This window comes from Acipenser ruthenus, chromosome 15 (assembly GCF_902713425.1).
Source record: "Acipenser ruthenus chromosome 15, fAciRut3.2 maternal haplotype, whole genome shotgun sequence".
NCBI lineage: Eukaryota > Metazoa > Chordata > Actinopteri > Acipenseriformes > Acipenseridae > Acipenser > Acipenser ruthenus.
In genome coordinates this window covers 10,579,658-10,597,527 of record NC_081203.1, presented here as the reverse complement: position 1 = coordinate 10,597,527, position 17,870 = coordinate 10,579,658, and the positions used below count along the sequence as shown (strand labels likewise).

Below are 17,870 nucleotides of genomic sequence, written 5' to 3'. Positions count from 1 at the left end.
CAGCACTAATCTTGTGAATCTTCACTATTTAGCTATACAGTACATTAAAGATTAACTTACTTGTTTCCCTATACATTTTTTTTTATCTTTAAGCAATTTTTTTTTAATCAGCTATTTAATCACATCAAAGAAGCATCATTTTGTACAGTAGCAGCATTGCTACTGTCCAGAGTGTCTCCTCAAACACTATAACAGCGAAACTGTCCATGGAAGCTGAAAGAGGTCTTTCTCAATGAGCCAATTAAACAAGCGTTCATGTTTCTATTAGACCACCCTATATATCTGCATTTAAATGAGCGGTCTGCAGGTCTGCATGACAAAATAAATACTTGATAACAAAGACTGTGAACGCAAATGCAGATCATTATTTGTTTAGAAAGAAATCTTCAGAATAAGAGAACACTGATGTTTGAATGGTGATTTTCTATCAAAAATGAACCTTGCAGTGTTCCCAAAGCAAGCAGGCATCCCATAACCTGAGACACTACCAGCATACATTCTATAATCTCTTAGCAACCACAGCACAGCGAATGTCTATTGCACAGACGAGGCAGTCAGTGTTGCTTTAGAAATAAAGTGTTAATGACTAATCCTGCATGTCACTGTTTAAACAGTCTATCTGATTATTATTATTATAAACTACCTAATTAGACTTATTTCAACCCCTTGGTATAATATATTATTTTTAAAAATATGAAATTAAAGCATATTTATAACATGCTGAACCATGTTAACTGACCATGGTTATTAATTTTTTTTTTTTTTTTTTTTTGGTGGGGCGGGGGGGACTTCATTGAAGTTTTTAAAATCTTAAAAGTAATCTAAGTGTCTACAGTTTCAAATACAATAAATTCATTTTTCGTTGTACTATATTACAACAGGGAGTGGTTGAAAACTGACCCAAGACAAAACTGCCCGGATGGGGCACTAAAACAAAGCAAATACTGTATTATGTTTAATATATAGATAAGAGTAATCGTGTGGTAGAGATTTCAACACATTTCGCATTCTTTAGTGCCCTGTCCAGGCAGTTTTGTCTTGGTCCGGCTTTTACCCACTCCCATTTAAACATACGTGCTGCTGAATTGCCTTTAGTAGAAGAGATTATTAATAACTACACTATTTGGAATTCAAGGAACAAAAGACAGTCAATCAAGGAGAAATTGATAGTGTCGAGTCGGTTCTTGTGGCTTATAAACCTTCTGCAGAATAGGATATTCTTACATATGATTATGTAGTATTTTGGCATATGGCTTGTCTAAATAATTATAATAATTGTAACAGGAAATAACATACAATGACAGAAAAGGGAGCACTATAACCGCTACTTAAAGATGCTGATAAAAGCTCAGAATCAGCAGATACTGCATGTGATGGCCTGGTAGCAGATTACAATTGGAGTCTAAGCTCCCCAGTATTCTGCCATGCCCTGCCATGCGAAGAGAAACCTTTTAACAAACATGTCATCTGGGAAACGGTCTACATCTATTCAGGGTTTGATATGGGGTGGATGGGATTTCCCTGCCTAGTTCTTGTTCCTACTGCTCCTGTGTATATGAATGGGGTAATACTTCATTTTTTAAAAGCTGACTGCTCCTGGTTTTAATAGCACTCCATTGAGAAGGCGCTAACATGTGTCCTACACCTTTGTGGATTGCATGGATTACACAATTAACACAGGAACACCCCAAAGGAGCCCACAAAGCGCTATTAAGAAAACTACTTCAAGCACACATTACTGTCTATACACTTTTGTGAGTCAGACCTTTTTGCTGAAGGGTAAGCACTGATATTAAGACAGAAATGGTACTAACGCCAACAAAAACATTTTGTGAATTGGGGCCCTTTGTTTACTGGCAAGACACTTTACAAATTAATATGGAAAAAAAGGAAGATGTATTCTTGTACACTACCAGTAAGTCAGCAAAAGTAAGTGCTAGACTTCATAGCACAATCTTACTTTGGTGCTTGTGAATTTAAGGTTACAGCTTGGAGTCCATTTCCATAAAGATGGATATGTATTAGCTGTGGAAACAGCTAACCGTATATCATAAAATGGAGTACGATCAATTCCCAATGGAAATGCTACATTGAAGACGCCACCTGAAGGTACATGGACATTCTAAAAGAAATGGGTCATTCCACGCGAACTCAACCAGAAAAGGGACATTTTGTTGCCCGTCCGTTTCAGATTTTCCTAGAAAAATTCACCTGGGGGTTTTCTGACATGATAAGCTCAGAAATGATGATTTTTTTTAAAATGTCCCCTTCGACATGTGACCTTGCAAAGGTGAACCTAAAGTGAGAAAGGGATCTTGACCAGAAAAATCACCCTGGGTGCAATTTAGATGCTACCATTACGTGTAGCACCTCGTTCTACTCGTAATGAATAGGGCTTTTTGGAAAAAAATCCTAGGAGCACCCTACTCATTTCTGGCAAATTGCCAGACAAGGGGTAACTGACAAGTTCTATTCAAACTTCAGCATAACCATTTACCCTGTAGGGGATGTGGGTCCTAAAATGTAAGTATAGCTGTAAGAACCTTAGGTACCAAGCTTCCAAATTCTGTGAAAAACATTTGGTTTCCAGTCCCACCTCTGGTCATTAAACCCCCTAATAATTTGAATTTTTGCTATTTGTACCAAGTTTAGGCCATAATAACTTGCGTGGGGGGACTCCAAAAAACCACCCAAAGATATGTTTGGATAGATGTTGATGAGATCTACAAGTATCAAGCAAAATATTATAGGAGGCTGTGTGGTCCAGTGGTTAAAGAAAAGGGCTTGTAACCAGGTGGTCCCCGGTTCAAATCCCACCTTAGCCACTGACTCATTGTGTGACCCTGAGCAAGTCACTTTACCTCCTTGTGCTCCGTCTTTCGGGTGAGACGTAATTGTAAGTGACTCTGCAGCTGATGCATAGTTCACACACCCTAGTCTCTGTAAGTCGCCTTGGATAAAGGCATCTGCTAAATAAACTAATAATAATAATAATAAAATATCCGGGGATTTTGGATTTTTGAAGTTGCATTTGTCATGCATTCAGGTATTGCTTATGGCCACTTTGGTGAGGCTAAAGTGCCACATAGTTCTATCTAGTCCAAATTGGCTATTTCTTCAACTTTGCATTCTCTGAGGATTGATCTAGAGGAAAAAGTAACAGTATGTGCTTCCACTGCACTAGCCTGGAGCTGAGGGGTTATTAACTTGCATGAGACTTGGGGCTTCTTTGTTACGATGACACATTTGAAACTACCAAAACTTTACTTAGTTGGGTTTTAAAAACTAAATTCACGGTTTTCCTTAAAAAAAAATCTTCCCTGTTTACAGCACCTAAACCAAAGACTTTCAGTTGTATCTGAAATTGACTGATTGGCTGATTGTAAATGCAGCAAATGGCTTTTTCACAAATGGTTGGTCAGTCAATCAATTATCCCCTAGGTAGGCACCACAACTTATAACTTATGGTTTTTAAAATCCAACTAAGTAAGGTTTTGGTAGTTTCAAATGTTTATCACAAATAAGCAAAACGGCACAGCTACAGCTACGGCTATCCTGGCACAGGGCAGAAAGCACAACCTGCTGCTCTCCATGTGCTCTCCCCCAAACACACATTTCCTTCCCTTTTCATTGGGTGTGGTCAGGGGAAATTAAATTCAATCATTCCACTGCCACCAGCCCACATTCCACACTTTTCTAATTAACCACTAAAACAATGATACAAATAAATTCACCTGTGGCTGTGCATCTACGTCCACAGAACACACACTTTGTTGTGCAGGGCCTCTGCCCTGTCACAAGCTAATTATTACTATTACATAAAACAAGAATATTCTGCAGTATTCTGTAGTACCCTCTATATGCAGCTGCAGCATTCTCCAGTACATTGTATTATAATACACCTTGCTACGAGATAGAGAGATACAAAGCGGTGTGAATCTTGTACCTTAAGCACTGACTGTAAATACAAGCCACTATAATGCAAGAGCAGGAATTGTTGACTGCACTAAAAATCATCCATAGCTGTTAAACACATAGTGTGGCATAAAGAAATACTAAAAAATAATGAAATTCAAATGACAAATGTTTCGACTAGAAGTCTTCTTCAAGTTGAAACGTTTGCCACTGAATTTTAGTTTCTTTAGTATTTCTTAATTCTGCACAAAAAAATCACTGCCTAAATCAGCAACACCTTTCCAAGTGACACAAGCAGCAAAGGAAGTGGTGAGGTCAGGGGTTTAACAGCCCCAGAGTGGATATGTATCACATTAGCTTGCCTTCGTTCATTCTGGGACACACAACTCAGTATGCAATATGAATCTGATTAGGATGTTAAATGCAATCCATTATTTTATGAAGCGAGTGCTCCATGGATGGAGTTTTATGAACCTTGCGTCCGCTTTGAAGTTGTTTTATGGATTACTAGATTGAGATCTCCTCTGCAATGACAAACTGGGTGATGACGGGAAAATAGACGAGAGAGGCGTCCGGGACGGTCCTTGAATTTCTAGCGGGATTGTGGATCGTTAATCATGTTCTGGCCTTTGTACCCAAGAGAGAAGATTATCTGAACACAGGAACAGATTTCAAGGAGAACAAATTTAAAGCAAGTAGCACAAAGATAAATTCAATGCCATTCTAAACAGAAACCGATGGTCTGCACACAATTTAATTTAGAAAAATGATGTATTTTTTATTTCACGTAGTTCTGCACTGAAGAGACATGTACGTCCTCCAACACAAACGCTCACACTTGTATATTGTATTTAATTTCACAAAGATTATTCGTACCAAGTGTATAAAGACTAAATAAACACACTTCATATTTAAAAGGTAAAACAAATGCAACAACACATGAAATGCATACAGCATCAATGCAAGTTATTTTAGGGACAATAACCAAGGATTTAAAAAGTGTTCTGTACTTGTATTAGCATAATGATGTTCCCCCCCCCCCCCCACTTTAGTTTGACTCAGTTGCGTCCCACTTTGCTGCCATAACTCTGAGTTAGATTGAGGCAGTTCTCTTTCCACAGAGCCAAAACAACCACCACGCTTTCAGTGTTTATTGCCATAACACAGAAATGTATCACATATGTATCTTTCTCAACTCCACAACAGGACCATTGTTTTAAATAAAGGCTAAGGCTGTGGTACTATACTGTGTTCCAATAGCAGGATCTGATGTGAGAAGCTCAGAGAGCCGTTCCCAGTCTGTTCAGGTGAAGTAGGTCCGTGGAGTGCTGTTGTATAGCCGAACAGAGGAGCCCTCAAAGGGGTTCTTTACAGCCTTCACCGTGAGAGAAACACGCACAGCACTCCACGAATCTCCATGGAGTATTCTGTTCAGATACAGAGTAAGGTAAAGAATGTGTGTTTAACCTAAATCCAACATCTTAATTTGGGGATTATTTTCCTTATACCATTTTCCACTTATCAACATGGTGTAATTTGGAACAATGTGTTGCGTCCAGTCTTTGTCGGACTTGAATTAATTAATGCGATATTACAAAAACAGATTCAGTAAAACATACTATATATATATATATATATATATATATATATATATATATATATATATATATTGTAAAACGGGCCGTCACTTATTGTCGTCCGTTGCCCCTTTAAAAACAGACCCGGCACACAGAAATGGATTTTTACAGCGCGGTTGCGTTAATTTTTAATAAACAAAATAAACAAAAATGAAACCAAAACCTACCTCCGTTTTGGAGTGCTCACTACACAACAGGAACCTAACTAATATGCCGGACAACTAAGCTGTTTACCGGCTAAAAACAAAACACACACAGTTTAACACAAACACAAAAAGAACACACAGTTACTTTTTTTTTCCTCAATACGATTGACTACACCAACAATCGGGCTTCTTACTTCATGGCAGCCCTGAACAGACTGGCTGTCTTTCTTTTAAACCCTGCACCTGGCTCTAATTTACAATTAACCAGGTGCGGGTGATAATTAAACTAATAAAACAATTAAACAATGAACAAACAATTACAGTTCTGGCAGGGAGGATTTTAACCCTCTCCCTGCTGTATTACAATATGTGTATATATATATATATATATATATATATATATATATATATATATATATATATATATATATATATATATATATATATATATATATATATATATATTAGTCTGTGAATCTAATGCAGGCACTCTATCCACTTCACCAGAATGCTAATGACAAAATTTCAGATTTAACGTATCTGTCAATTGAAATGGGTAGATTAATACCTTTTAACATTAAAGTCTTAACAGAACACACTACAAAGTAAACTTGTGTAATTGTTTAAGTAATTCAAGTAAAGGCTATATCCTTCACAAATAGCACTATAAATTATACTTTACTTATCTGTAAAAGGTAGATCAAATAGCGTATTGTGGGGTTCTTTAGAGTGAAGACAAACTTGGCTGAGAGCTAAAATGCATGCTTTCAAACATAAAAATGGATCTTCAAGTGCATATGGGCACTCGAGTGGCCCTTTAAAACTTCATGAGCAACACGCTTTGAGATGCAGCCTTTTGTCAATTCCAAATGCATTAGCAAACATTTGGTGATTTCAAGCTCTTTTATGTTCTTAACACGGCAAATGGATTAAGAATTCACAAAACAGAAATCGAAAAGACCAAACATAAAATAGAGGGCAAAGAGAGACACAGACAGCTACAAGGCACGAGTGCGCCTTCAACCTCGACTAAGAGCTACTTACAAAAAAAAAAACAAGTATATACACTGCCCAGGTGAAAATGATGGTGTCACCAGCCATGAAACAGAAGGGCTGGAGTGGGACATGTATTGCCCTTTTTATCCCACGTAGACCCCCTTACTTGTGCAATTTCTTGGTATCCCTGATTAGCTTTCATCAGAAGTTTCTTTTTATCTCACAAGTGCAGTGAACCCCAAAACCATTTTTAGGGATTTTGTGTGAGTAGGGGTAAGGCTTTTATCTTCCAGTTCAAACGCAGGCCCTTGCAAACTAAATATCTTTGCTTTAATTTGAAACAGTACAATATGAATGAATGCAAGATAGATTCTGAAACGATATCCGGTAAAAGCAATATTCACTCAGCAGCATTGAATAGGAAAAAGTCACTGATGTTCGATCTCACTATAAAAACAGTTGTTGTATAAACATTCATATTACATACAATGCAATGTATTGCCATTTTATTACAGCGCATAACACATTTCTTGCAAGTCCCTAATCATTTTTCAAAATACCACCGTCGATTGAGCATCAATAAATGGAACTTACCTCCATCAAACTTGAATGCACTCCTATGAGGTAGGGCATGGGGGCACTGCAAAATAAACAACAAGATACTGGTCAAGATCCGGTGGGATGTTCCGAACAGCTGCATGTGGAGCAGCAACAGGGCAACACTGAGGGCATCTCAGGGGTGATTCAGTTCAGTCTGCATGGAGTCTTTCTCTCAGTCTCTGAATTCTGTATTATAAAAGCTTGTTACAAGTCAGGATGGGCAAGATGGCCGAACAGACTTTGATAAAGACACCACCCCCAAGTTCTCTGAAGGCTGTATCCATGGAGGAATGGTCATGTATACCTCCAGAACTTGTCTTGGGAACCGTAAGGTAGGACACAAGAAATATCTGACACACATTGCCTCCATGCCAGCAAGTTGCATATTTTAAACATTATTAAAATCAGCATAAAAAACCCTCCTGCAACCTCAGGTGCCTACAAAGACACGGAGTGTTGCAGTATACTGCACGGTCACTATTGGAACATCTGTTAAGTAGTTTTTTAAACATAGTCCATCGTAAGTAGGGGTCCTGAGATGTAATTGATGTTTTATTTGTTAAGAATATGAATCCAATTTTAATCAATATCCCTCTACTTCTGATTAAAGCAGTTCTTTAAAATTGAAAATGCAACCCAAAAACAGTAAAATAAAAATAAAAATAAACCACAAAAGTCAGAACCTAACCTAAGGCAGCTAACCTGAATCATAATGAAACAACGGTTACTTGTTTCAAACTGATAATTCAATAGAATAATTTAACCATATCTGAATGCTTTGAGAGGAATGGACAAAGAATGGTAAGAAATGTAAAGAAATAAAACTGGCAAACAGGGAAAACAGCAAATAAATAAGTCGCTCAGGAAAATCACTGTGAACCCCTTTATTCGCCTGCCATTCTTAGATCTGATTTCACTACAGGGTCATTCCTGCTCAAGTGGAACACATATTGGGGGATGTGTTTCCTCCATTTGTGCTTGACCTATACCACATACGATGGAGAAAGGGTAGCATGGTAGTGTGTGCACTGAAAAGCAATACTGTGTAGCTCATGCATGATGAAAACATGGCTGAACTTAAACATGGCCACTTTGATGACCTACTGAACTCACTTTTTTCCATGTGGAGGATGAACTAGACATTAGTATCATTTTCACGACAAGGGCCTTTTCAGTGACCAATGGCCACTTAAAAGGCTACAGTTCTGCTCAATCTCTAATAAGAGAGAGGACATGGATATAATGGTGTTTTTGGTACAGAAATGAGACACAGTGCAGAACATGTCTCTGCCTGAGCTGCCTGCATCCTTAGGAATGTTTCTGTATCACAGAGAGTGGCCCTTCCTCCCCCAGGTCACACTGAAATGAGCATGTTTCTAATTAAGTGCTTTCAGAAACACCACAGCTTCAATGTCAAAGAAGCCAAGACTCGGCCACTGCAGGAAGTCTTAAGAGTGCAAAAACGTCTCATCTGGTGAAGGCCCGGCTGGCATAATGAAAGGAAGCAGGGCGATTGCTGGTTTCTATAAATCCAGACAATTTGTTAATGTGTTGAGGAGTAAAGCAACCTGTCACCTCCTAGCACATATAAAGAACTCAGATCTGTAAAACCTAATTAGCGGTACCATGTCTCCTTTTCAATCTTCTGAAACGAGACTAGAATTTCAAGCTGAAAAAGAAACCCGGTTATGTTCAATTAACATACCAAAATACACTCTGCTTTTGTGGAGATATTAGGGACAAAAAAATATTCCTGTGCATGCCACGGCAACAAGGAGTTAGTTGAAATGAATAGCGAAAGTAATACGGAATCTTCCTTTGTTAAATACCACCAGACTGTATTTTTTTTAAGCAAAACACCCTGCCCAGTCTGTATTTAAATGTGATATTGTTTTCTTTATCTGAAAAAATGACTTTGCTTAATCAACATGGCGTTACATTATTGTTTATACATCAATGTTCAGATCTTGGTAGTATAAATATACAAGAATAAAACACATTGCGCATGAATTGGTATTTCCGTGCGGAGACGGCAAAAACAGAACTAGCCACTTGCGCATTTTCATTTCACAGAGTCAGAAATAACACACATTCATCATGCCCACAAATGTCAACATTTACTCTGTCTACATAGACATTTGCACACAGCAGACTACAAGCTAAAATCTATTTCTCATGTTCACATGCGCTTCATCGTAAACAGGCTGCACAAGTATATACATCACCCATCTATTGAGATTGAAGGGGCACTTACAATGTCTTGTTACTACTGATTGGATTATGTCTACCAAGAAGATTAAGTTATACAAACAGTATTTCTGTAAAAATGTGTTGCACAGTTTTCTTTACCTAATTTTGAAAGGAACGTAAAAATACTTTAGCTGTACGAAGCTGTGACCAGAGCCAGATTGTATTGAATCAATAGTTCAGATTGCAATTCAGTAATGTTTTCCTTTCTTTGTTAAACATTATTTGTTTAACAATACGAGATATGTTGAGGTTTTTCATCAGACACACATGTTAACACAGTACTGTATTTAGAGCCAGACAGTGTAGTACGAGTGATTTAGGTTTGGGGTAAAATCAGAATTTTAATTAGCAGATACATTTTACCCTCTTCTGAATAACCCTAATTAAAACCAAGGTACCTAATGGGCCTGCAGATAAAAATCTGCTCCTTACAAAACAATGACCAGAAACATATTGTCGAGTTTATGTAAACACTCGCAAAGAGCTGCCAGTTATTTAAAACAATATATTTATGTCCCCTAAACTGCTGTTAAATTAATTCAGTCAGACAATTACAATGTGTGATTACCAATCTAATTAAAGATCATGTCAGGCTGAATTAGTCAGCTGTGGCGTACTGTAAGTTAATTTGTAATTAGAGGCTTCTTGGTAATTACAGGTTTGAGAAGCAGACTTATTTAACCTTTTATTTATTGAATACACAGACACATTTGGACTGAAATTGCAGGCCGCCTTTTTTTAAAGGTAGGTCTACACCTGTGCTCCCCAGCAGCAGCTTCTAACCCTCTTTTACAACATATCTTGTGTGAAAGCGGATGAAAATTTCAAACCCCGATGAGGAACAGCTCCTGCCATCTCCACACAGTGGTTCTGAAACCTCCAGCCAGCATGCACCTGAAGAGAAGCTGGCAGCCACTGCCTTCATGTGTTAATTACACATGCAAAGCTTATTATGCAAAGAAAGGGCACCTGCTGGCTCCGAAAATGAATAGAGCCTGCCCTTCCTGTGCAGCGAGTAAATTGAAGGCTCATTTCGACTCAAGATAATAGTTTTCAGATTGCATTTTCATGTATCCCTGAGACGGGGACATACTTAACATTTAAATCATCCACAGGGGAGCGACGCTCCTTCAGATTTAAATGTTTACAGCTTCTGGCACTTCACTTAAAACTCTGCTTATCCCCGCTGGCTCCTTCATTCAGCCTCAGCAGAGGTTGTTAGTCAAAGGTAATGCAGGTTACAGAGAATACAGTTCTGTAATCAAATTACCAGCCCTGGATAGTATTTTCCAAAGCCAATTTACAATAATTCCTCCTCTCTGAAGAAAAACTATGCCGGTTAAGAAATAATTAAACAGAGGAACAGCGTTGCTTCGAGGCATATTCCGATGTTTAATTTATAAACAAAAGATATGCCTTCCAATTAAAGCATTAATATAAGGAGAGAAAAATGTGGTGTTTAGGCCTGTACATATTCCTGGGTCCGGTCTTACTAAAGGCCTCATGAAGAGTTTAAAAAGATGTAATTGAAACACTGATGATTAGGCCCCTTCCTGTCCGCCGATAAGATGCATAAACAAACATGAAGTGGTCTTTGTGAAGGGTTGTTAGATAAACACACCAGTCACTGGATGTGCACAGTGGGTCCCAGCCAAGCACACACTGCACAACGTTAAACACAGCAACGAGAGGCTTATGCACAGTAAATGAAGAGAGGAAGAGGGTGTGTTAAGGATATCTCATTGTAGTCATTTTGAGTTTCAAATGAAGAGGAATAACCTGAAAAAAGCTTGAAAATGTTATTATCATAACCCTGGTTCCCTGAAATAGAAATGTAACCATTACCGAATGGGATATTCTCTTATAGCTCGAATTGCCTAGGCACTTATATCAAAGCTGCTCCTTTAAGAGCCCTGTATGCGCCAGACGTCGTCTCCGCCCCCTGAATATAAATATGAGTGACACAAGGCTCAGCGCCATTTTCTCTTCAAGTCAGCTGCGTTGGAGTGAACGCAGCGACCTTGAAGGGTAATGGTTACATTTCTATTTCATGGTACCAGGGTTATGATAATAACCTAACATTCCCTTTCAAGTACAACATGTAACCATTACCAAATGGGATAGAATACCCAAGTCATCGCAAGTGATGGACTTGCAGCACCAGCAGATGTGCAAAAAAGTAAGATAAACTGCTTTTAGCATTCTGGCCGAGGACCGATTAAGGGTCCATGGCATACAGTCCACTCTTGCAGTGTATATGCTGGAAGGTTACACTGAGTAATCTCAGCATTTAACACCAGAAGTCCAAAGAGGTGTGTGGCTAACTACCCCAGGACTTAAAGTGGAACATAATAAATTGTTGTTAAAAAGCAGAATGAGTGGCTGCTCTTAACACTCTGGTCCCAAAACCAGGGTTCTGCTGATCTACGACATTCAGGTTGGCAGAACCTGGTAATAGTATGAGGCGTGGTCCATACTGCAGCATTGCAAATGTCTGCGACAGATGTGTCCTGGAATAACACCCAGAAGGTTGCAAGGCCTCTTGTGGAGTGACCTTCTCTGGAGGGGTCAGGTTGGCTAGATCGTATGCAGTCCTGACCGTATCTACAATCCACCTTGACAGCCACTGTTTAGACAGGGCTTGTCCGTGGAACTTAGACCCGAAGCAAATAAACAATTGCTCTGATTGCCGCCCACTCTGGGTGTGGTCAACATAATACGCCAGTGTCCTAACTGGACAGAGCATATGGCACTTTCTCCCTGTCAGACTGGAAAAGAGGTGAGTGGAAGGCCTCCAATTACACTGACTGGTTGATATGGAAAGCAGAAATGTGTTTAGGGAGAAAAGCAGGATTAGTGCGGAGAGTAACCTTGATTCTGGACCGCTTGGTGGAGGTAATAGCAAGCAGGAAAGCTGTCTTTAAGGACAGGACTTTCAGCTCTGCTGAATGTAGGGGCTCACATGGCAGTTTTGTAAGCGCTTCCAACACTACATTAAGTCGCCAGTGAGGGACAAGGTCCTTCCTAGGGGGTCTTAACCTCAGAGCACCCTTCAAAACCTGTCCCGCCAGGAAGTGTGCTAGGGATGGGCCGGATCTTATAGGGATGTGAATGTAGGCATCCATGAGGTCCACTGTAGTGAACCAGTTGCCTGACTTGACTGACTGCAACAGCATCTTGAACCTTCGTACCCTCAAGTACAGATTGAGCTGTCTGAGGTCAAGGATCGATCTGAGGCCGCAATCTCATTTCACAACCAGGGAGTACCTGGAGTAAATCCCTTCTCTCTCGCTGAGAGGGTGAACTATTAAAATGGCCTGTTTCTGCAGTAGGGCCGCCACCTCCTGAGACAATAATACAGTGTCTTGAGGGTTCTCTAACTGTTGTTACGATCATGCCCTGAAAGGGAGGGGGGCCGAATCGAAACTGCAGAGAGTAACTGGTCCTGATGGTGGTAATCACCCAGGTGTCCGTGGTGCATGATCGCCAATAATCCAGGTGGGTAGAACAGGCCATGGACCTGTGGCAGCAATTTCCTAGGGCTGCTGGCTCATAGAGGCTTGCGCTTGTGGCTGTGGCTGCTACTTGGGAGCAGGGCGCCGATAATTGCACCGGTCTCCACACTGCATGCTGTGAAAACGGTTCTGCGCATTAGCTCTAGCAGGGGCTGCAGGAGCCTGAATCTGCTTCTCAGGCTGAGGGTGGCTGTTCACTAGTACCAATTCTGGTATGAATTAGATGACTGATACCGACCTTGGTACCAATAAAGGTGACTGGTACCTACTTTGGTACCGACCAGGTCACTGGTACCAGCTCTGGTACTGACCAAGTCACTGGTACATGCTCTGGTACCGACCAGGGTACAGGCTCTGGTACCGACCAGGTGACTGGTACAGGATCTGGTACCGACTGGTACTGACCAGGGTAACGGCTCTGGTACCGGCAGAGCGAGTCACTGGTACCAGCTCCTGTACCAGGCCAAGTGGCGTGCAGGTGAAGACCTGAAAAAGCCACTGGCAACTGCAAGCATGCACTGTTAACAACCTTCTTTGATTTTCTTTATTATTACAGTACTTGTCACTACTACTACTACTACTAATAATAATAATAGCAATGAGATTGTAAATAAAAGTAGAATTACAAGTACAGTACCTATTTGTGGCGTGCTGCACCCAGCATTCTGGCTATATCCTATTGGTTGAAGAACACAGTTGGGAAATAACATTAACGATTTAATAAAGGTAACAACAAGATAACAAAATGTGAATATTGGTGAGCAGAGAACAGTAGCTTGTAATTCCAGTTTGTAACTCTGTTTAAAAAATAATAGCCTTCAATATAAATATATATTTATATGTTTTAGTTGTAGTGTCCATTTTACCCTTCGTTTCACTGGAGCAGACTGGGTAGGGTTGCTTGTGTTGTCAGGATGTTGTCAGGGGTGTTACGCAGGGCAATCCTCACGGGATTTGGTCGCAAGCAATATAGTTGCTACTATAAATTGCCTAGACAGTTGCCGCTACAGCTGCTGACCCGCTTTCGAAATCAATTATTATTAATAATAAAAATAATAATCACAGAATTATTTTCATTCTCCTGTGATACTAGTAAACTTTCATAACGGAAACATGGTTTTTCAAGCATTTTCAAGCCCTGGAAATCAGTTTGACATTTTTCCACAGTTTTTCCAGACTTCCAGACTAGCGTACGAACCCTGTACACCCCAAGTGTGACAGACACAGTCGGCTGACCGTGTCTCGCCTATGCTGGGAAGCCCTACACTGGTGGAGACAAGCCTCTCACCTGAGCGAAGGCGTAAGGATGGGAGTGATCCAACGCATCCAAGTCTGGTTGGGGGGCGGTCTGGGCAGGCGGTCCACTTCACGCTTTAACATTTTCTTCCTGTGCTCCAGAAGAGACATGTCCTTGTCTGCACGGACAACGTGTCAGTAGTGGCGTACGTGAACCACCAGGGGTCTCCGGGGTTACACCGCATAGCCTTTTGTCTGTTGATCTGGGAACAGATGCACTTACTATCCCTCTGGGCTGTCCAGGTCAGCGGACCTCCTCTCGAGGGAGGGTCCTCACCCATCAAAATGGCGACTGCATCCTCAGAGATGACCCATTGCCCCCTGACCAGGGAACCTGGTGGCCCCCAGATGGCCCAGGAGATTCTGGTTTTCAAACCTCTGCCAGCTGCTGCAGGGCCATCCCTAGGTGATCCCGATGTGCATGGATCTCCTAAGTCAGGTGAAAGGCACCCTCTGGCACCCAGAATCGGGCAGACTCCAACTGTGGGTCTGGCCCCTGACTGGGACTATCTGTCTGCCTTAGGGCTCTCAGGCGCAGTCGCCAGTACACTGCAGAATGCTAAGGCCTTCTCCACAAGAGAGTTGTACGCCTATAAGTGGAAGTATTTTCAAAATTGCTGCATGACACCATTTATTGCCCTATAGCAACTATTTTGCAGTTTCTGCAAGATCTGTTAGAGGCAGGTAGATCCCCCTCTACGTTGAAAGTGTACCTAGCAGCCATATCTGCATGCCATGTCCCCATTGACTCAGGTGTCCCCGGGCGCTCATACTAGTGACCTGTTTTCTGAAGGGTGCTCGGTGGTTATGTCCTTCTAAGAAGGACGTCCTCCCCGAATGGAGTCTAGACGTGGTACTGGAGGCTCTCACTAAAGCCCAGTTTGAGCCTACACATTCCATAGAGTTGAAATATCCCTCTATGAAGACAGCCTTTCTATTAGCCATCACCTCCGCTAAGCGGGTTAGTGAGCTACAGGCTCTGTCAGTGCACAGTTCATGTATGTGTATTTGGGACAATGGAAACAGGGTATCGTTGTGCACAAACCCTGCTTTCCTCCCTAAGGTGATTGCGACTATTCACTTGAATCAATCCAGTGGAACTAGAGGCTCTCCATCCTCCTCCTTTTGCGGAGGAGACGGACCGGAGATTGAATTCCCTCTGCTCTGTTAGGGCATTGAGAGATTATGTGGATAGGACGAGAGCACTGCGTCAGTCTGACCAGCTCTTTGTCAGTCATGGTGAAAGGACCCGAGGTCAAGCCCTCTCTAAGCAACGACTGTCCCATTGGATTGTGGACACAGTCTCGACTGCGTATACTAATGCCGGTCAACCCCCACCTGGGTGGGTGGCCGCGCACTCTACCAGAGGTGTGGTTACGTCATGGGCCCTCTTTAGAGGAGCTTCATTGCCTGACATTTGTACTGTGGCTAGCTGGGCTACGCTGCATACATTCACCAGATTCTACCGAATTAATGTAGTAGATCCCTCTATGCATTCATTAAGCACAAGGGTCTTTGAGGTTGTACGCTCACACCACCAACACTAGTTGGCGGTAGCGAGACGTCCCTCGTATGCTGTACGCTCATACGCCCTCGTGATGGCTTTTGTATACCTTCCCAAAGGTATTGGTTGGTGGTGGTCTTCGAATTGAAAGGGAACAAAAGGCTACGGACGTAACCCCGGTTCCCTGAAAGCGAAAACGACCACCAAACCCTCCGAGGAGATATCCTGTGCATGTGCAGCATGTAAACAGTTGAATTAGAATAAGAATGTTATTGGATTTTCTATTCTAAGTCATTTAAAAACATTGCTATTTTCAGAAAAACAATATTTAAATTCAGTTTACCAAAAGCAACAGTATTCTTAAAAGTTGAACTAAAAATACAAATTGGTATCTAATTACTCCTATAAAAACATTCTGCATGACAGTTTCAGTAGTTATATAATAGAAGTTAATTATATGTAACTGTTTTTTAAAGTTAATAAAGTTAGATTTTTGGTTTCTTCTAAGGGGAGGAGTGATTTCAGTATAAAAGGGAGGCTGTGCTTGAGTAAGGGAGAAGGGTTTAGAGAGAGATGGGTGCTGCATGAGTGTCCTGGCTAGACAGAGCAATATATCTTACTGTTTTACTGCTAAAAACAGTTTCATCATCCTGCATTTAGGAGTTTTTTTTCTATTTTATTTTGTAAAAAGTTATTTATTTTCTTTGAAAATTTGTTTTGATATGCTTTTGTTCAGTTCAGTTCTTGGACCATTTGAATTAAAAGGAAAAAAGAGAGTTTGCAACGAATCTTCTGTTGTCTGTGTGCTTCCCTGCAATACCATCTTTGGCCACTTGGCACATCCTAACAAGTAGTAGTAATAATAATAATAATAATGAAAACTTTTTGGATAATGTCTCCCTCACAAGGTCTTATAGGATACACTGACCCTAGTACAATACTGATTCCAAAGTGAACAGAGCTGGCATTTCAGACAGTATTATACTGTATTACTGTTCCCTCCAGTGTAAATAAATAAAGCCCTTACCAGCAGTAGTCAATTAGATGTTGTGGGAGAACGGGAATGTAAACATGTTGCCAGTACATGGGGTATAACATGGCTGCCGACCCATGGACACAGGCAGTTAACTGCAAACAGAGAAGAAACACAAGTACGAATGTTAATACAGTATGAACTGCAGGCTTGAGTACCAAAACAATGCCTGCTCAAAAAAGACAATGAAATACATTCACATAATGTATCAAGGACTAGGGACTGTGTTTACCAGACACAAATACTTACCCCAAAATGAAACACCATTGCCCATTTCCATATTTTCTAATTTGAATTCATTTTGAATGTCCAACGTCCAAGGTAAGACTGAACCTTTTAATATTGCAACACTCATACACAGAACATTAGTTGCTTACTACAGGAAAAAGAATGATGCAAATATTATACAAACTTCAATATGATAAGCACATGTACTTCAGGTTAGTGCATGTCTTGTGTGTCATTTTGGATCAGCATTTTGTTGGATGCCTCCACACATCAAATCTCCAGGGGCCGGTTTTTCAAAATGTAATCTGGACCAAGTGATCCGGGTTTTGTAATCCTATATTTTGTGATCGAGATTCCTTTAAAAACAAAACGAATTTCATAATAGTAATTATTTGTAATGTGGATAGAAGTAATCCAGCAGTGGCATTTTATGAAACACACAGGTCAAAACAATACAGATAACAGAAATCTGGAACACAAAATATCGGAAAATAAAACCCGGATCACTGTTATCCAGATTAAAAGTTTTGAAAAACTGGCCCCCATTGCAGTATTTTGGGGGCAGTACCAGAAAAGAAACTGCCTTTTTTTACTTTTAAAAAACAAAATGTTGACCACCGACAAAAACAAGAAAAATAAATAAATGAATAAAAACACTGAGAAACAGAACCCCCATAGCCTGCAGCACCCTGTCCTATTTCCTAAACGTATACATGTAGCCAGGGAATACTACAGTATGTTCCTTTAATG

The 17,870-nt window shown here is 40.5% G+C and overlaps 1 protein-coding gene across 4 annotated transcripts in view; it reads right to left on the bottom strand.

Moving 5' to 3' along the window:
- The window catches only part of LOC117422328 (DENN domain-containing protein 1A-like), a 366,743-nt gene that overhangs the window by 159,300 nt on the left and 189,573 nt on the right, over nt 1-17,870 (bottom strand). For all 4 annotated transcript variants that reach the window (XM_058987167.1, XM_058987163.1, XM_058987165.1 and 1 more), the window contains 2 exons: nt 16,887-16,987; nt 7,289-7,334 (listed from right to left, as the gene is read on the bottom strand). In XM_058987167.1, coding sequence (XP_058843150.1) covers nt 7,289-7,334; nt 16,887-16,987 — 147 coding nt within the window. The remainder of the gene's footprint in view (nt 1-7,288; nt 7,335-16,886; nt 16,988-17,870) is intronic.